At 41.1% G+C, this 19,158-nt stretch overlaps 1 protein-coding gene across 3 annotated transcripts in view; it reads left to right on the forward strand.

The window, feature by feature from the left end:
* The window catches only part of grid2 (glutamate receptor, ionotropic, delta 2), a 652,613-nt gene that overhangs the window by 355,390 nt on the left and 278,065 nt on the right, over window positions 1-19,158 (forward strand). For all 3 annotated transcript variants that reach the window (XR_001858518.2, XM_017712845.2, XM_017712844.2), the window contains exon 3: window positions 2,769-3,053. Coding sequence is in view for 2 of the 3 variants with exons in the window: in XM_017712845.2 (XP_017568334.1) it covers window positions 2,769-3,053 (285 nt within the window). In the remaining variant the exon portion in view is untranslated. The remainder of the gene's footprint in view (window positions 1-2,768; window positions 3,054-19,158) is intronic.

Consider the following 19,158-nt stretch of genomic DNA (forward strand, 5'->3'; position numbering starts at 1 on the left):
CTAATTACAGGCTTTCTGTTACTCTCAATTGTAATTAATTAAGTAATTACATAATGAGTTACATTTACATTTGTTTACATACTTTATCAACATGTTCAAATCTGCACTGCTGACTTCTTTCTTTTTGTTTGTTGAGAAACGCATGTAAAATGTCTATATCAAATAGGTTTCTCAAATATACAATGCATTAAAAATTAATCTTACATGCAAAAAACTGCCCAGGTATTTCTTTTCTCTATGGGATGTAAAGGAAAATGTCAGGACTGTGCACTCACAATAACTTTTCATCAAATTCAATACATGATATAATATCTTCTCTGCCACTTACGAACGCCAAATTGGTATCGATTCATAGTTTCGAATCTGCACTGTCAGCGAAATTTCATTGCTTGTTTCAATGAGCTACGAGTGAGAATGATTAATTTTTAAATTATTATTAAATAATACCGAATTACACCATGTTTTTGTTGCCGCCAGCTGGAACTACAACTTGTAGGCGTTAAGGACAGCAGTGTAAAACCACCTACTGTACACGACTCCATGCACATGTATCAGTGTCACTGCTGTGGATTATAATGAAGGTGTGAAGAAAGGAGAGCATGTAAATGGCTCAGTAGCGGCATTAGTGCCCTCTAATGATGGATTGCTGGACTGTTTTTGCAAGCTATGCATTTGAATAATTGATATGTTTATGCAAAGTGCTTAGTGGCTTTTAGTGTAAAGCACCTTGCTGCATGTAGTGCTGTCCAATCCTACTGACCTTTGCTTTTTCCTCATGGAGACCCAGTATCATGCAGGTATATTCAGTGCAGCAGTAGCAGCAGCAGACTGCCTTCTAATAGCGCAGGATTGCAAATGTGTCTCTAAGTGGAGTAGAAATAATGATATTTGAACTTTATTCCGCAGTAGTAATTAAGAGCACAGAAAAGCCACATTGATTACTCGCTCCTTAGCTTCTAGTTTGGGATTTTGCTCAAGGTTGAGCTACACGAGCCAACAAAGAAGATTTGCTTTGCTGTAGGAAGCTGTTCTTTTAGTGTTTCTAAGGCCATTTCTGCTTTATTAAGTCTTTGTCAGAGCTGGTTTGCTGGGGTCTTTCTGTTTATTTCCTTCCTTTTGTCAATACATCATTGCTGTCACTAGAAAACATTTTGTAATTCATTTTGAACCACATTTACGTGGTACATTATCCATTTCATGATGTTTAGTTGAAAGGAAGTTGGAAGTTAACAGATGTTAAGAACATTTGTCCTTCTCTTATAAAGCTTCCACTTTGGATATACAGTGTTTTCTTATGACAGCAGCAATATATTCACATTATATGATCATTATAGATGGAACTTTTTCTTTTCTGGCACTGATATTGAAACCTTGATGCCAAAGCCAATGCTGGGCTGATGCTTTTTCTTTTTTTTTTTTTTTTAAAGATTTTTACCCAATTTTCTCGTCTCCAATTCCACTCAATGCTAGGAGGGTGTAGGCTAACCCAGACTTCCTCTGAGACCTGTGAATCCAGCTACCACTTCTTTTCGAACTGCTGGCCACACAGTCTCTGCAGCTGAGCTCAGCGCTGGGAGGAAAGCGCCAACCGCCAGATCTGTTACGTCAGCTAACAGACGCCTGCATTGACTAGCATTGCGTTGTCTGGATGACCAGAACCATTTTCTGCTGATGTCTGCTCCATACCAATATTTCTGAGGAACACTCCTTTAAATGAAAGTTGCATAGAAGAACAACCTTTGTTTCACCAAAGAACCTTTTTGTTTATGGTTCTTTAATCCATTTTTAATGTGTAGAACTAGAACAACTCCTCTGACGGCAGATTTAAAGGAATAGGTCAGCTTTGCAGCTGTAACAGCTTAACAGCCCAAACTGTTCTCAAAGTTGGAAGCATACAATTGTCAAAATGTCTTGATATGCAGGAACTAAAGGACCTAGGCCAACCCCTGAAAAACAACCCTATAGCATTATCCCCCCTCCACCAAACTTTACACTTGGCACAATACAGTCAGGCAGGTTATGTTCTCCTGGCATTTGACAAACTCAGCTGCGTCCATCAGACTGCCAGATAGAGAAGCATCATTCGTCACTCCGTAGAATACGTTTCCAGGGCTCCTGAGTCCAGTGGCGGCGCATTACACCACTTCATCCGGTGCTTGGCAGCGTGCTTGGTGTCGTAAAGCTTACATGCAGCTCCTCGGCCTTGGAAAGCCATGCTGTGGAGCTCCTGGCACACAGTTTTTTTGTTAAAGATGTTAATGTTTGTAACTCTGCAGTTATTGAGTCAGCAGAGCATTGGTGGCTCAGCACTCGGTGACCCACTCTGTAACTTTACATGGCCTGCCAGTTTGTGACTGAGTTGCTGTGGTTCCTAAGTGCATCCACTTTTTAATAATATGACTCACAGTTGACCGTGGAATATCTAGGCGGGAAAAGATTTTACGATCTGACTTGTTACAGCGGTGGCATCCTTTTAGAGTACCACGCTCAAATTGACTGAGCTCTTTAGAACAACCCATTCTTTCACAAATGTTTGTAACGGCAGACGGCATGGCTACGTGCTTGCTTGATTTCATACACTTGTGGCAATGGGTATTTGTATTTAAAATTGTTTACATAGTGTATGTTTTTCACCTAGAACCATACATCTAAGCCAAGAACTGTTTAAGAACTGTTGTCTTTAAGTGTGAATGTGTGCACTTGGTCCTGGTGATTATAGAAGCCATATATGGTTAAACTAACATTTCTCTTTCTCTTTTTCTCTGCAGCCTGTGAGCTGATGAACAGAGGTATCCTGGCTTTGGTTAGCTCCATTGGCTGTATGTCTGCGGGCTCTTTACAGTCTCTGGCAGACGCTATGCACATTCCCCATCTGTTTATCCAGCGGGCACCGGCAGGCACCCCTCGCTCTAGTTGTCCCCCCACCACCCCTGGCCAGCCTGATGACTACACACTGTTTGTTCGTCCGCCTGTCTACCTGAACGATGTCATTTTCCATGTGGTGATGGAGTACACCTGGCAGAAGTTCATTATTTTCTACGACCAGGACTATGGTAAGAGGCAGCCACCTGCTTGGAATGAGTGTGCTGTTGACTTGCTGTTACCCATTCTGGCTCCCCGTAATCACACACATTATGAATAAAGCACTTTGAATGACCCCTGTGTCAACACCCTCTAATCATCTCTGGAGAAACTGTAATTAAACTAAACTGGAATTATTTGTATTATGATTATTGGATCTGCAAAAGTTGGGGATTTTGTATTATTTTATTTTATGCATGTTGTGGGAACACGAGAGAAAAACAGAATGAAACAATGATTTTTGTGTATGGGCCTGTGTCTGGTGGCTGTTCTCATTTACAGCCAGTTTAAAAAACATAGTTCATTTTTTTTATTTATCTGCCATACTGTGCAAACATTTTTGGCACCTTAGAATGAATAGACTGTATGTATTCATACATTTACATCATTTGGCTGACGCTCTTATCCAGAGCGACTTACAGTTTGATCATTTTACACAGGTAGGCCAAGGCAGTGTTAGGAGTCTTGCCCAAGGACTCTTATTGGTGTAGTGTAGGGTGTTTACCCTGGTGGGGGATTGAACCCCAGTCTACAGAGCAGAAGGCAGAGGTGTTACCCACTACACTAACCAACCACCTCTTTGTGATGGCTGGGGGTGTCCAGGAGATATCTGAAATCAAACTAGCTCCCAAATTATCAACTGCTTTTTCTAAAATAAGAAATGATTGTTATTTTTTTCTGTATTTATTTTATGTGCATGTGATTCGATTACATATGGTATTTTTTCACAGGCAGGTATGCAGTTATTGCCAAGAAAACTAGTTTTAAACAATGTACTTAGGTGCAGACTTAGACTTTTGCACAGTACTGTAAATCAAAATGAAACAAGATGCTAGGATTCCTACTCATGAATATGTTGGGTAATGTGATGTCACATTAATGTGGATAAGATTGATGTGGAAACCCAGCTGTTGAGTGTTGCAGTTGAATTCAGAGGGCACTGTCTGCCATTGAGGCAGGCAGATATCATACCTGTGCTACAGTATGCATATTAGGACATCCTCAGACTACAGCGGCTCGCTTCAGACATCAGACAAAACGATGCTATCTCTCAGCTCTCGCATGTTCGTTGTCAAATTAAAGATGAAAGTATACAGCTGCAACTTTTACTGATCTTTTATTTGACGAAGATTAAGCCTCAGCTCACATGCTCTCACTGTCTTTGCTGCTGGGTCCACTTCAGTGTTAGGGACTGTCATAAAAGTACCGGAAGTGAAAATGTTGGTAATGTTTTGCATTCGTGGTAGTACTTGTATCTCTGCATGTACATCTGCTGAAACCTCTGGACTCATCATCAAAGATGACGATCAGTTCTGGAACGCATCAGCAGATATTATACAGAGATAGTAATAGTAGTAAAAACAGCAACACTTTTTCTTCTTGTATTTTTGAAGTGGATAAAGGAGTATACATAGAAATAGTGTGTGAATTGAAACTTAATCTTTGTATTAAATGTTAAGCTAGTAGTTGGTAGTATGGCCGGGTAAGTTTAACAGTGACTGATCATTCTGGGATGTTGATTTTTAAGAAGAGCCATTTTTAACAACTAAAGTAAATCTGAAATATTTTATTGTTCAAAATAGAAAACGATATATAGATAAGCCTAGGTCAGTATTGCATTCTGCATCTGAATTTCTACTTTACTCTCTACTCTACTGACTTTTTATTTGGCACCTTTTTGTTAAAATGTTCTATTCTAACTTAAATTGAGCAGAAGTTACATTCTGGCACCTTTACAGGTGCTTGAAAATAACTGTAGCACCATTTAAGGTGGAACAGGAAATTCAAGATGCCAACTTCAGCTTCATTGAATTTCTCCAGTCATTTGATTTATACATGCATCTCCTATTCTCGTGCCTCTGACAGTAAGACACTGCTGGAATTGGGAAATTATTAAAGCCATTTGTGCTGTCTGTACCAGCTGGTCCATGGCTGGTTGAGCGGACAAGGAGATGACATCTGGTGCAGCTGACTGAGTCACAGACTGGACAAGGGGTGATCAAGGGTCTGCTGCATCATTTTTATTTGAACATGTCAGAAACTTTGCTGGCTTATCCTCCCAGCTAAAAGGGATACTGTAACATCAGTGTGGTTTGGTTAGCACATGGCATTATATGTACTTGTTTATGACAGTTCTGATGAAAGCTGTGGAAGATTTTTAAATTCAATACATCTGAAGATGCTTCTCCTTCATTCACCTTAAGTGAATGTAGCCTTGGCCAAGAGGAGTTGATGTCATCAGGCGGTACCCACAGATCATCGGGTGTTTCGACCCTCAACCACGACACCCTCCCGGTGGTGGGTTGGCAGTGGTGGCCAAGTAACTGCCCATCACCTTCCAGCTTAACTCCTCTCTCCTGCTCCATAACCAGCAAGAGGCTCTTTCTGCTGCCTCCCCCATCCTGCGAGCTGCTGCCTTACTCTCCTTCCCTGTCATTCCAATGGCTGTGAGCGTTCTCCAGACTGACTGGGCTGGAAATCCTCTACAGCCAACCTCAACTGGGAACAGCCAAGCCTGCCATCCTTTCCCCTTACAGTCATGCTTCTGTCTTGGTATTTGGCGCTCTTCCTTTCAAAGGCCTGTTCACAGCCCTCTTCCCATGGGACTGTAATCCCCACATCCGGCCTCAAGGTTGTCTGGACAATCTGTGGGAACTGCAGCCTTCCTCCCAGGTCGACCTTCATTTCCCATGATTGGGTCAATTGTAGCAGACTGGTTTTTGGTTGCTGTGGTTGGTGGCTCTTCCCCCTCCCTTACAAACTGGATTGATGTTAATTTCTGAAGTGGTTGGCGTTTCTTCTTCCTCTCCTGCTCTAAGGTGTTAGCGAGTGTCATGAGCACCTTATCATGGCGCCACCTGTACCTTCCTTGGGTGAGTGCTGTTTTACACCCGGACAAGATGTGTGCCATGGTGCCCCTTTCCCCACAAAGCTTGCACGATGGGTCCTCTTTTATGTCCCATGGTTGTTTTCCAAACAGTTACCAGAATAAGAGGATTCTAATTGACACAGGCCTATGTGTGTGTTTCTGGATGGAAAAACACTCGAAATGTAGTGCCTGTTCATATGTGAGTAAAGGCGAGAAAGGGGAAAAAGAAAGAAAGTACAGAGACAGAGCGTTAGAGACGTGGCCGTGTTTGTAAGAGGGTGTGTTAGTGGTGAAAAGAGAGAGAAAGAGAGGGCACAGCTGTGTATAAGGAGGAACTCCATCTTCCCTGTAGGTCCCTGTGGAGGCTATGCTCGACTGCAGCAGGATAAGGCTGGGATAAATAAGTGGCCGTCCCTAAAGAGAAACGGATCCGCTTTTGGCAATGTCAGGGGGCCAAGCACCACTTCACTCTGCTATAATGAAGCCTGGGAGATGCCCTCCCCATCTCCCTTCCTTAAGCCTGTTGAGAGCTTGACCACTGACTCAGAAGATAGATTTCTCAAGCATTAGTAGAGATCTAGTCATGGTTCCTTTCCAAGGGAACAATGTACCCCTACATTTACTTGCCTTTTGTGAAATAGCTTTTAGGACAACGGATTGTGAATTGCTAAATTGATTTCTTTCCCCAGTGTCCGCTGTTTTCAGCGTTAGTTGTGCTGGCAGAAGACTCCCAGCACTCACTCTTCATGGTCCACGGGTTGTCCTACTCTAGCCCTGGCCAGCATCTGCCAGTCCACTGATTTATAAACCTGTTCTATTACTTTATGTGCTGTAACTGGTGACCTGGGATGTGGCTGATTTGATAGGGTACATTTTCCCACCAGCCAATCTCTTTCTATATAATCATGCTGATACGGCAAATTCCTCAGGGGAAATATGTGCAAATGCATGTTTCTTGGGTGGGAGGTGATTAGAATTCATCTGAAGAGCTGTTTGAGATGTGCTGCGGCCTGCTGATCCAGGCCAGGCCAGAATCCACAGGGGAAGATGGGTCAAAACATGGGGAGAGGAGAAATGAAGGTGCCAGAGTGGAAGCTCCTTATCAAGATTCATGGGACTTAACTACTAAGTCTGCAAAATCCCATCGCAAGCCAGTGTTTACCCCAATAAAGTCAACTAAGTGCACAAGGGCATCCAGAATATAAAAATAAAAGTAAATTTTTTATAAAGTGTTTTTGCCTGAAAGGCAATAAGTCTGCAAATTTAACACTGCACTGCATTGGCCTTTGCTTTGTTTTTGTCATCAGACTTTCCTTGCTCATCTGTTTTTATGTATTAACCCATCTATTGTTCTATGAAAAATGTATGAAATGTATAAAAATATGTAAACTTAAGATATTGTTTAATTTGTGACTGTCACTTTTTTAACTGTAGTTGGTAAAAATGACTTAAACCAGCAACAGTACTTGCATTCATAACATGGCCAGGCTTGATCCAAATATATATGGCCTTCTTGGATTTGGATCAAGCCTGGTTATAAATGCAAGTACTACTGCTGATTTAAGTCCATCCATCCATCCATCCATTTTCTAAGCCGCTTCTCCGTCAGGGTCGCGGGGCTGATTTAAGTCATATTATATATATATATATATATATATATATATATATATATATATATATATATATATACATCCATCCCATCCATCCATCCATTTTCTAAGCCGCTTCTCCGTCAGGGTCGCGGGGGGGTGCTGGAGCCTATCCCAGCAGTCTTCGGGCGGAAGGCAGGATACACCCTGGATGGGTCGCCAGTCCATCGCAGGGCATATATATATATATATATATATATATATATATATATATATATATATATATATATATATATGTGTGTGTGTGTGTGTGTGTGTGTGTGTGTGTGTGTGTGTTGGCCAGATGGCCGGGTTGCGTTCTCCACCATGCAGCCATGCCAGACTGGTAGCAAAATGCCCATAGTTTGCATTGTTAATATGATTTCTGCATGGCTATTTGAAAGATAATGAGCTTTCTTCTGAAATAATTTAACAATGAACTGGTGAAAGCTAATGTGGCAGGGATAGTTTGGGTGTATGTGTTTCTGCAATGATAATAAGATCTCAGTAAAACTTGATACCATACGAATTCTAATGAGCTCAGGCTCATTTCCCTGGTTTTCACCTTATATAAACCAACATACAACACAATGAAAAGGATCTGTTAAAGGAATTATTACAGTGTTTTTCAACTTAACCTCTGCTGCTTTCTTACTGTACCATCGATTCACCAAGGAGATTGATGGTATGGCTAACTAGTTATATTTGTTCATTTACATGTACTCAAGTACAGTGTTGATGGAATTGTATTTACAAAGTATTGTCAAAGGATAATATTTTTACTTCTACTCAGATATATTAGTGAGTAAAGCATAGCTCCTATATTCTGTTGGTAACAGCATCTGCCCTGCTTTGTGATTGATCACTCGTCTGGCTTTTGAGCTTTGACCAAAAAATAATACCTAAACAACTTTCGTCCCTTGTAGTCCCTTGTAGCTCAGTAGTTGTCCAGATATTTCCATACTTCAAAGTTACATTTTTTTTGGGGGGGGAAATATTTTTATGTGATGCAATATATCACCAATATTTCACATGTAACATTATACAGTATCTCACAAAACTGAGTACACCCCTCACATTTCTGCAAATATTTTATTATATCTTTTCATGGGACAACACTATAGAAATTAAACTTAGACATAAAAATCTGTGTACAGCTTGTATAGTAGTACAGATTTACTGTCCTCTGAAAATAACTCAAAACACAGTCGTTAATGTCTAAATAGCTGGCATCACAAGTGAGTACAATTCACAGTCCAAATTGTGCCCAATTTTGTCGTTGTCCCTCCCTGGTGTCATGTGACTTGTTAGGTTCTAGGTGTGAATGGGGAGCAAGGCTGTTAAATTTTGTGTTTGGGGTACTAGGCTATAAGAAGACTGCTAACACCTTAAAACTGAGCTATAGCACGGTGGCCAAGGTCATACAGCGGGTTTCCAGAACAGGTTCCACTCAGAACAGGCCTCACCAGCGCTGACCAAAGAAGTTGAGTCCACATGCTCAGCGTCATATCCAGACGTTGGCTTCAAAAAATAGATGCACGAGTGCTGCCAGCATCGCTGCAGAGGTTAAAGAAGTGGGAGGCCAGCCTGTGAGTGCTCAGACCTTACGCCGCCCAGAAGGAAGCCTCTTCTGATGCTGACGCACAAGAAATCACCGTAAACAGTTTGCTGAAGGCAAGCAGTCCAGGAATATAGATTACTGGAACCATGTCCTGTGGTCTGATGAGACCAAGATAAATTAGTTTGGCTCAGATGGTGTTCAAGATGTGTGGTGGCGTCCTGGTGAGGAGTACCAAGACAACTGTCTCTTGCCTACAGTCAAGCATGGTGTGGAGCTGCATGAGTGCTGCCTGCACTGGGGAGCTGTGGTTCGTTGAGGAAACGTGAATTCCAACATCGACTGTGACGTTCTGAAGCAGAGCATGATCCCCTCCCTTCGGAAACTGCCATGCATGGCAGATTTCCAGCTTGATAATGTCCCCAAACACACCTCAAGATGACTTGAGGTGCCTTGCTGAAGGTAAAAGTGATGGACTGGCCAAGTATGTCTCCAGACCCAAACCCAATTGAGCACCTGTGGGGCATCTTCAAGTGGAAGGTGGAGGAGTGCAAGGTGTCTAACATCCACCAGCTCCGTGATGTCATCATGGAGGAGTGTAAGAGGATTCCAGTAGCAACCTGTGCAGCTCTGGTGAATTCCATGCCCAGGAGGGTTCAGGCAGTGCTAGAAAATAATGGTGGGCACGCAAAATATTGACACACTGGGCACATTTTGGATTCACTGTGAGGGGGACTCATTTGTGTTGCCAGCTTTTCAGAGGACAGTAAATCTGCACTGCTGTACAAGCTGCACACTGACCACTTTAAGTTATATCCAAGTTTCATTTCTATAGTGTCCTCCCATGAAAAGATAAAGGATATAATAAAATATTTGCAGAAATGTGAGGGGTGTACTCACATTTGTGAGATACTGTATATTTACAAGCTTACTTATAAGACGTTAGTTGGCAGTTGCTGAGCTCTGTGAAGCGTTTGAAATGCCAACATGACTAAACATAACCTATAACCACTTCAATTCAACAGTAAAGGTCAAGACAGATGAGAGAATGTTGCACAAAATATTTTTTTAAACTTCACTCAGCTTTCAAACTCTGGAATAGCTTAGTAAAAAAGGCACTTTCACTGATATTCATACACAATCAAGCAGCCAACATCACTACAGTAGGAACAGGACGATTCCATCTGGAAAACTACGCTTATCTGTGAAAAAATGAATAATACAGATTTTTAAAAAAATATATCATTTACAAAAACATATGATTGAAAAATGAATGAAACCTTCAGATAAATATTTCTTACATAAACTAAAATAAATATTTCCTACATGCTTAATGACCTCTGTTGAAAGTGTCTTTTCAAGCAATTGTTTTTCTTTGTAAATACAGGGAAACGTGTCTACAGGGAAACGTATGCTAAAGATGCACCAGATAAAACTGCTTGAAAACTGCTGAAGTATTCCTTGAAGCCTGTGTCTACTCTTTCATATGAGCTGATGTTTGCAAACTTCTACAGATTTGCTGTCTTGAGGTTGCAGTATTTCCTAGGTCTCTCGGATGTGTCAGCATATTATATTTGAGTTGATACTATAATTAAAAACCGCCATATATACTGATCTTGCCCAAAGTTGTTCCATGATGATGTTTGGTTTGACCTCCCTTGAAAGACACACATCTTTACCTGGTGAGAGAACATATATTTATCATATACACAAATTTATGTACAGTAATTTGGAAAAGTTTGGGCACCTCTGATAATGTGATTGATTTTCTAAGTGAACAGAAGTTAACACATCCTGTACAGAGAATACAAAGCAAAAACACATAATAATTGAAAGTTAAGACACATTGCACATTGTATGTACATTTTCAACTCAAACAAATAAATAGAAGTTGTACACTAAAACCGTGTTCCCTGTAGAGAACGTGTTAACTTCTGTTCAGTTAGAACAAAGTTTTTTATTTTATTTATCTTGTGTATACAAACTCGACCTGAAGCTTATCTACTTTCTTACATGGCCTATTGCTTTGTCTTTTTGGCCCTCAGCCCACCACGAATATTGCATTTCGGCCACTTCAATACAATAAGCCTAGACGCCCATGATATACAGAGATATTATTTCCAAATGTAGCCACCTTAGCTGTGTTTTTATTCACCAGCAAAGCTGAGTGTGAAATAATCGAGACTTGCATGTAGCTGACTGCAGGATGTGGTTATGGGGAATTAGCAAGCACACTGTCTAAATTTACCGATTCCATGCTTAACAAATGAGTTGATGGAACAGATAGAGTAAATCAAATTTATTCCTTCCTTCATGGATATAATTAGGGATGATACAGGCGGGTGACCCTATTATCCTCTCATCAGAGCCAGTTGCCCTGTTTGCCCTGTGGTGGTCCAAAAAGTACTAATACATTTCTTTGAGAAAGTCTTCTTCTTCTTCTTCTTCTTCTTCTTCTTTTGGCTGCTCCCTTTAGGGGTCGCCACAGCGGATCATCTGCCTCCATCTTGCCCTATCCACTGCCTCCTCTACTTTCACACCAACCATCTCCATGTCTACCTTCACTACATCCATAAACCTTCTCTGAGGTCTACCATTTCTTTGAGAAAGTATTTTTTTTTATTTCTGCTTTACTGTTTTGTGTCATTTCCAGATTTTATACTTATTCAGCTCAGTTGCTGGTGTTTTCTTGCGGGCACACACACACACACACACACACACACACACACACACACACACACACACACACACACACACACACACCGCATGCACTTGTTCTCTCTCTTGTGGTTTCTCTGCGAGATGTGCTGTGGCAGGCAGGTTTGTTTTTCAGCCCCATTGTTGCCGGCTGGTGTCGGCAGGCAAAGTCAAAGCATTAGACACAGCAGAGAGGCTGCAGTTAGTGCAGGGATTGATGCGCGGCACACACAGCTCAGGCTCACTCAATCAGCACACGGCTACGGGGCCCTCAGATCCGGCGCTTTGGATTCAGCTCACAGCTCGCAGAGCTGCTCTCGGGGTGTCTCTCAAAGCTTTCCACCGAGCTGCGGAATTTGATTTAGAGTGGTGGCAGTGGCTGCGAGTCGTGTCGGAGGCCCATTAAACATAATCAGTGTCGTCGGACTTGGAGAAGCAAAAGTAGCGTGTTTACTTCTGCTTATTTATTTATTTATTTATTTATTTATTTACTTTTTTAAACTTCTACTTGCTCCTCTTGAAAGTATTTGGCAGTAGTATACGGATTTGGCTTACTGTATTGATTAGATGCAGTTCTGTTGGTTCCACACTGAGTTTCTGAGGAGGGTGAGCTGAGGCTAGTGTCGAAAACTCACCCAACTCTACAGCAGAGTTTTCCAATCTCGTCCACTGAGACCTCCAGCAAGTCACATTCTGGTTGCTTCCAACACACCTAAGCCAAGTAAATCAGTGCTGAAATGAACGCTTTTCTCTGTCTGTTGCTGAGGCAGATTAATGACATTTTTACCTACCACTCTGAATTTTATCATCCATCTCTGGAATCCATGGTAAACATTCCCTAAAAGTTGCAAAGGTCCTGATAAACAAACTAGCGAAGTTAAGGGCAAGAGTAGTTTACCTTAAAATGCTTAACTATTACTGATTAATCCAACTTAGCAACTAATAAAATAACATGAGGCACATCAAATAGATTTTGATTTTATTTTAAACTCACTTCTGTAATATAATGAGCATTTTAAAAATTGTATGACAGTTGTTTCAAAGGTTTTTTTTTTTTAATGAGTATTTCAGACTCTTGGGCTGTCAGGAAAGGACAAACAGACGGGTGCACGTTTCACGTTGTGCTTTGAGTTTATATTGTTGTCCTCAGAACTGTATTTTGTTTTGCAGTAGCAGTGACGTCTAATGTTTCTACTTATGACCAGCGCCTCAGATAGATAGATAGATAGATAGATAGATAGATAGATAGATAGATAGATACTTTATTGATCCCGAAGGAAATTTAGGCATCCAGCAGCAACAACACAATACAGTAAGAAACATATTCAACATCTATTAAACACAGAAGAATAGAAAATATATAAGGGTATAAAAAAAAACTTTCTGTACAAGGTAAAGAGCTCAGAGCAGATTAGACACATCAGTTTTGCACTTGAAACTGGGAGGGAAACACACACTTCTCCATTTCTTTGCTTTTTTATGTACTGTTGTTGCTGTCAACTTTCCTTTTTAACAAGCCATGCTGGCGCTTCACTACTCAGACCAGAAATAGTAATGAAAATAAAATGAAATTGTGTTCAATTATTGGCTCTCTGACCAGCTATCTAGCAATTTTGTCTTGTTGTTTAAATAAGTCGTTTGAATAAATGTGTTGGATTGTATATATAGTATCTCCAAAAACATGGAAAAGTGTCCTGTGGCCATATTGTTGACACTCTGTTAGCATAACGTGTGTGAACTGGCAGTGACTTCCAAGTCAAGATATCAAGAAAAAGTTTGGCTGGAGGTGTTGATCAATACCCTGTCAATACGTCTCATCTGAGTCTGGCAGTGTTATGTGTTAGTGCCTGCAATAACATGTCCAGGCATCTATAATTACCTTTAAATACTGCAACATCCTGCGTATCACAGGAGATAAAAGCAAAGTCGCAGAATGGAATCATAAGTTTGAGGAAGAGTCAGTGACAACATCAAATGTGGTCATAAATGAAAAAGTGGGTATTAGTATGTTTGTGTTTGATGGGGTTAATAACTGTTACATAAGCTTAAGCTAATACTGCAAGCATGTCAAGTTGGGGACCTTCTGGGCCGAAGTGCTGCAGAGATTAGCATTTACCCTCATCTAATGTTCTTAATTCAGTTCATGAAGGCTTTGCTAATTAGCTGATGAGCTGAATCAGGTGTGTTTAATCAGGCGTTTTGGCAGCCAGGACTGCAGCTTGACACATGGAATACTATCTATAGACTGCAGTGCAGGACCGTTACAGAAGCTGGGCTGGTTTTTGTTGTTTTGGTTTGGAAATGTTTATATGAACACATTAATAGACATAAAATGACCTTTTATTGTTTTAATATGTTTTAAACGATACTGACTGATATAGAGCAGCGTCCCAAAGTCTGTGATCACCTTGATGAAGTGGAAAAAAACGCAGAACATCTTAAGATTTTGAAAAATTTAAAACAAACTAAAGTTGGGATTTGGTGAGAATTTCTTGGTCACGGTTGCATCAACTTCAGTAGTGATCAAGAGTTCAAAAGTGACCAAGAAAGTGACCATTAGATTTTGTAGTGTTATTCCTCCCACTGAAGCATGTGTTCACATGACTCTGATGGGGATGAGGTCTACTTGGGAGCCCATGCCAGCTTGAGTGCACCCTGTCAAAGCAAAAGACATCTTCAATATTGAGACATTCAGAAGATTGTATTTTTTTGTCATACTGATATTTGAAATGAAAAATTCTACATTAAATTTAAAAATCGAATGCAAAATCGAAGCATTTTTACGAGTCATCTCCGCATTTTGGGCCCCACTGTATGTGTGCAGTACCATATATAGTCATCAGTGTCCCCCAGTGTCATTGATGACGTAGATACTGCTCTTCACCTTTGTAGGGCAGTATAGTAGAAAGGCAGAGTTTTAGATCTAGTGTCTCTTACCTTTTGTTACATGTTCATTTTACAGTATTATGGGAATCCACACCACCTGTTAACGCACAGGTGTTATCTCACTGGGATCACCAGTGTATTGCCTCTGTCTCACTAAAAAAAGAAAACAGAAAAATGAAGAAGGAAAAAATCCAAGTTCCCAAAACATGACGTCTTGTTATTTCATCATTACAGCGAGTTTGCACACGCTGCATTCAAATTAAGCCAACATTTGCCTAACGAGCCAGCACCCATTTAATTATTGAAGTGATGTGTGAAAACTTTGCAGAGGCAGGCTCAGTAAACCCACCGTGGTGCTCCGCGGAGTCACAGCTGGAGCGCTGCACTTTCGCTAGTGACAGCACAGCCGCTAATGATAATGGAGATACCAGCATTGATTATAATTGCACGTGTGTTTTCTGACTGATGAAGCCCCTCCCCCAAGCCCACCCAGTTTGTGTGTTTTGTTTGCTTGGTGTCTGCTGTTATTAACTTGGTGGGCATGATCAGGACCATTTCTTGCTCTAAGCAGTATAAGCAGCCACTTAAGGACCACAGTGGCCGTGTGTTTTCTTCTCTTTTTGTGTGTCAATCATGATTCTGGCAGAATGAATTGATGGCTTTGCTTCCAGAATCATGAAAGCAGGAATGATGGACATCTTCCTTAAATGCAAGCTGTAATTTATTTGTGTTTATTAGTGTACTTGTATTTGGTGGTGTCAAATAATGTGTTAACGCGATAAACGATTATCGGCACTAATTTTTTTTTTTTTTGCCGTTAAGAAATTTTCATAGTTTGAGCCTTCAAACCATCCATAGTTCCACCTTGAAGACAAGCAGCTCATGTGCTGTTGCTATGACACTGTGGCCCTGGTCTTCTTGTTCAAATACAGCTTTCAAATGGCAAATTCCAAGGATGGCTGTCTTAATGAAACCAAGTTATTTCCATCTACTACCATGCTGTGAATTTATCTCTGACTTATACTAAGTTGGAAGCATTAATTGCATGCAAAAGTGCTGCCAATATGTGCTATTCTGAAGATTACATTGTGCAGTGTTTGTAGGAAATCTGTGGAAAAGGAACAGTAAAGGCTCCAGTTCCTCTCAAAATAAAACAGTAGTGTGAAGTTGAGAGGCTGCCATCGCAGAGGAGCTGTGTATTTGATCTATGCAAAGTGCAAACAACCAATGGTCCAATTACATGCTTTGTTGATTTTCTAAGTGAAAATAAGTTAGCACGTCCTCTACAGGGAATACACTCAAATATGGCATTTCTACATTACTAATTTAGTGCGCAATTTCTGTTTAACGTATTGGATAAAAAACATGAAATATAAAATGCTTTTGCACAGGTTGCATTTTATGTTTTATTTTATTCTAATACATTATTAGAATAAACCAGAGGTGCCCGGATTTTGCATACAGCTGTACATGCCAGAAGTCATGGGATAGCAGTATGTAAATTCATTATGAAGTGCTGTTACCTCAGGGGATGGCTTGGTAACACCCATACCTGTAGACATTGTGAGGTGTTTCTTGTGAGTAAGACTGAAGACTGGCTAGTGTGCTCATGGCATAATGAGTTTAAACTCACTCATGAATCTTTTTCCTGATCAAAATTAATGAAGCGTTAATTCGCTTACATCTTTGCATACAAATACTGTACTAGGCATGGGAAGTGGAAACCAAGGGGCTTGTCACTCAGAGACCTTGAATGCTTAGAAACTGCCCTGTTCATGAATCTGATCCTCAGCCTCCGCTGGGTGTATATGACTGTGAATGTAGCTTCACGGAAATGTAAAGGTTTCCTCTTTTCTGCAGTAACATTGTCTTACAGAGTGAGTTTCTAACAGCAGCTGCCCAGATGCAACCCATATGCAGAGACTGGGTTAGATCTCTCCGTGTGTGTGTGTGTGTGCGCGCGCATTCTGCCGTCTGCTTGGTGCCCACTGAGAAAGTCCCGGCTGCAGATTTGCTTTAAATTTGATCCAGCGCACAGATGGAGGCGCCGGCGACTTGGCCCCTCCTCCAGCAAGCTGCGAAACCCAAACTTGTCCTCATCTTCCCTTCTTTAGCTTCCATGAACCAGCAATGGGCTCCCAGTGGAAGTACTGGAGGGCAGTGACCCTGCTAATGAACCCAACAGGGGAAAGACTCACATTCTGTCATACATTATTTTTTTAACCGAATCTCGCTTTTACTCTCTCACATTTAGCTGGCTGATGTGCGTATATCCTGAGGGGTTGCTGCCATTTAAAAAAACTACACTTAAACTCTTTCTATTGAAATGTTGCTAGATTATAAACAAATAATGTTTAAACTTATTTAAAATGGTTGTTTTATCCTTAACATTATAATCCCATACAGACGCTGTCTTTTTTCTCACGGAGAGTCTCCCTCATATTGTTCTTCTTGGCCGTTACATGTCCCTCCTGCCAGAAAATTGGCTATTAGAACCACTAGGATTAAAGCTCTTAATGAGAATCGACTTGATGGTTAAGTGTACACCTTTCGTGGAGGACACCTTTAGATCCCACCAGTAAAACATAAAATACCATTGGTGATGATTAGACACCACCAAAACCAGAAAGAAGCTTGTAATGGTTTCTGTGATTTGTTTTTTCAGCATGGCTGGAAACGCTGCAAGCTGAATTTTGTTTGTGTCCAACTTCCCCCTGATTCTGAAATGCTTCAAAGCAAGAGCAATACCTTTGGGGAATCATACGACATTCCCGCTGTAAAATTCACACATTGACCACAGGATTATCAACAACATAGGGACGTTAGTCACCTCTATGAACGCATAGCCACTCAGTAATGACGTCTTTATTACTAATGATGCCAGCTGTAATGTTAGTTTTCCCTCCAGCATTCAGCTGAAGCTTGTAACTCAGATGTCCCACCTCTGACTGGGAAAAAATTTCAGAAAACACCCCTCAACTGGGAATTACTACTCAGAAAAGATGGAATGGTGTTCTCCACTTCAAGCTCAGCGTACGACATTGAATCAGCATGACACATGCTCACATCATCGGTAGTAACTAAGAACCATTTCTCGGCATTTAGTGTTAATTTTTCTGTCCAAATGCAGACGCTGTAGTTGTTTAAACCAAATGCACTGTTTACATCATGAATGTTAAAGTTGTCACTTCCTGCAGGAAAAAAAACAGCATAGACTAGCATGAATGCCTTGTATACTCATCTGTTGCTGGTTTGGTGCTGGATCGTCTTGTCACCCTGCATGGTCATGCTGGTTGACCAGCATATTACTTTCCACCGCTGCTGACTAGCATACCAGCATCCAAAACACAACATATGCTGGTTTTGCTGCTGACCAGCAATGCTGGTCTATGCTGGTTTTTCTAGCAGAGGTATCAATAACATTAGATTAGATTAGATTCAACTTTATTGTCATTGTGCAAAATACAGGTACAGAGCCATTGGAATGCAGTTAGGGTAAAACGTCCATGGTTATGATGAGAAATGTTCTTGATGATGTTCTATGCCCTGCCCAGGAAGCGCTTATGGAAAATGTTCTCAACAGTTGGTAACTGGGCACCTGTTATAGTTTTCACCACCCACTGGAGCGCATTGTGGTCAGATGTGGAGCAGTTGCCGAACCACACTGAGATGCAGTTTGTGAGTATGCTCTCAGTGGTACAGCGCTAGAAGTTACCAGTATCCCAGGACAGAGGTGAGGTTTCTTGAGGCTCTGTAGGAAGCAAAGACACTTGCGCCCTTTTGACCGTGATGGAGGAGTTTAGGGACCGGGTGAGATCATCAGAGATGTGGATACCAAGGAACTTGAACTCAGACGTGTGCTCTACCTCAGCTCCGCTCGTGTAGATGGGAGAGTGTGTCTGTCTCCTACCCCTCCTGAAGTCCATATGATCTTTGGTTTTCTGGGTGTTGAGCACAGGTTGCTGTCCTCACTGCCAGGTGTTGATCTTGACCCCCTAGGCCGTCTCATCATCACCTCTGGTCAAGACCTATCACCATGGAGTCATCCGCTAACTTGATCATGGAGTTAGAGCCATGAACAGGAACACAGTCATGGGTGAGCAGGGAGTACATAAGAGGGCTGAGCACACAGCCTTGTGGCAGGCCGGTGTTCAGGGTGATGGGGAGGAAAAGAGTTTGTCTAGCTTATCAGATTGAGGTCTGTCAGTCAGGAAGTCCAGAATCCAGTTGCAGAGAGATGTGCTGATACCAAGCTGGCTAAGCTTTAAGATCAGCTTGGAGGGGATCAATGTGTCAAATGCTGAACAGAAGTCAATGAACAACATTCTGACATGAGTTTTTTTTTTTTTTTTTTTTTTTGTAAATTACTTTTTATTGGGAAATTCTGTTCAAGACAAAGGAAATACAGTGACATTCAAACATTCATATATCTTAAATAG

This window comes from Pygocentrus nattereri, chromosome 28, assembly GCF_015220715.1.
Source record: "Pygocentrus nattereri isolate fPygNat1 chromosome 28, fPygNat1.pri, whole genome shotgun sequence".
Taxonomy (NCBI): domain Eukaryota; kingdom Metazoa; phylum Chordata; class Actinopteri; order Characiformes; family Serrasalmidae; genus Pygocentrus; species Pygocentrus nattereri.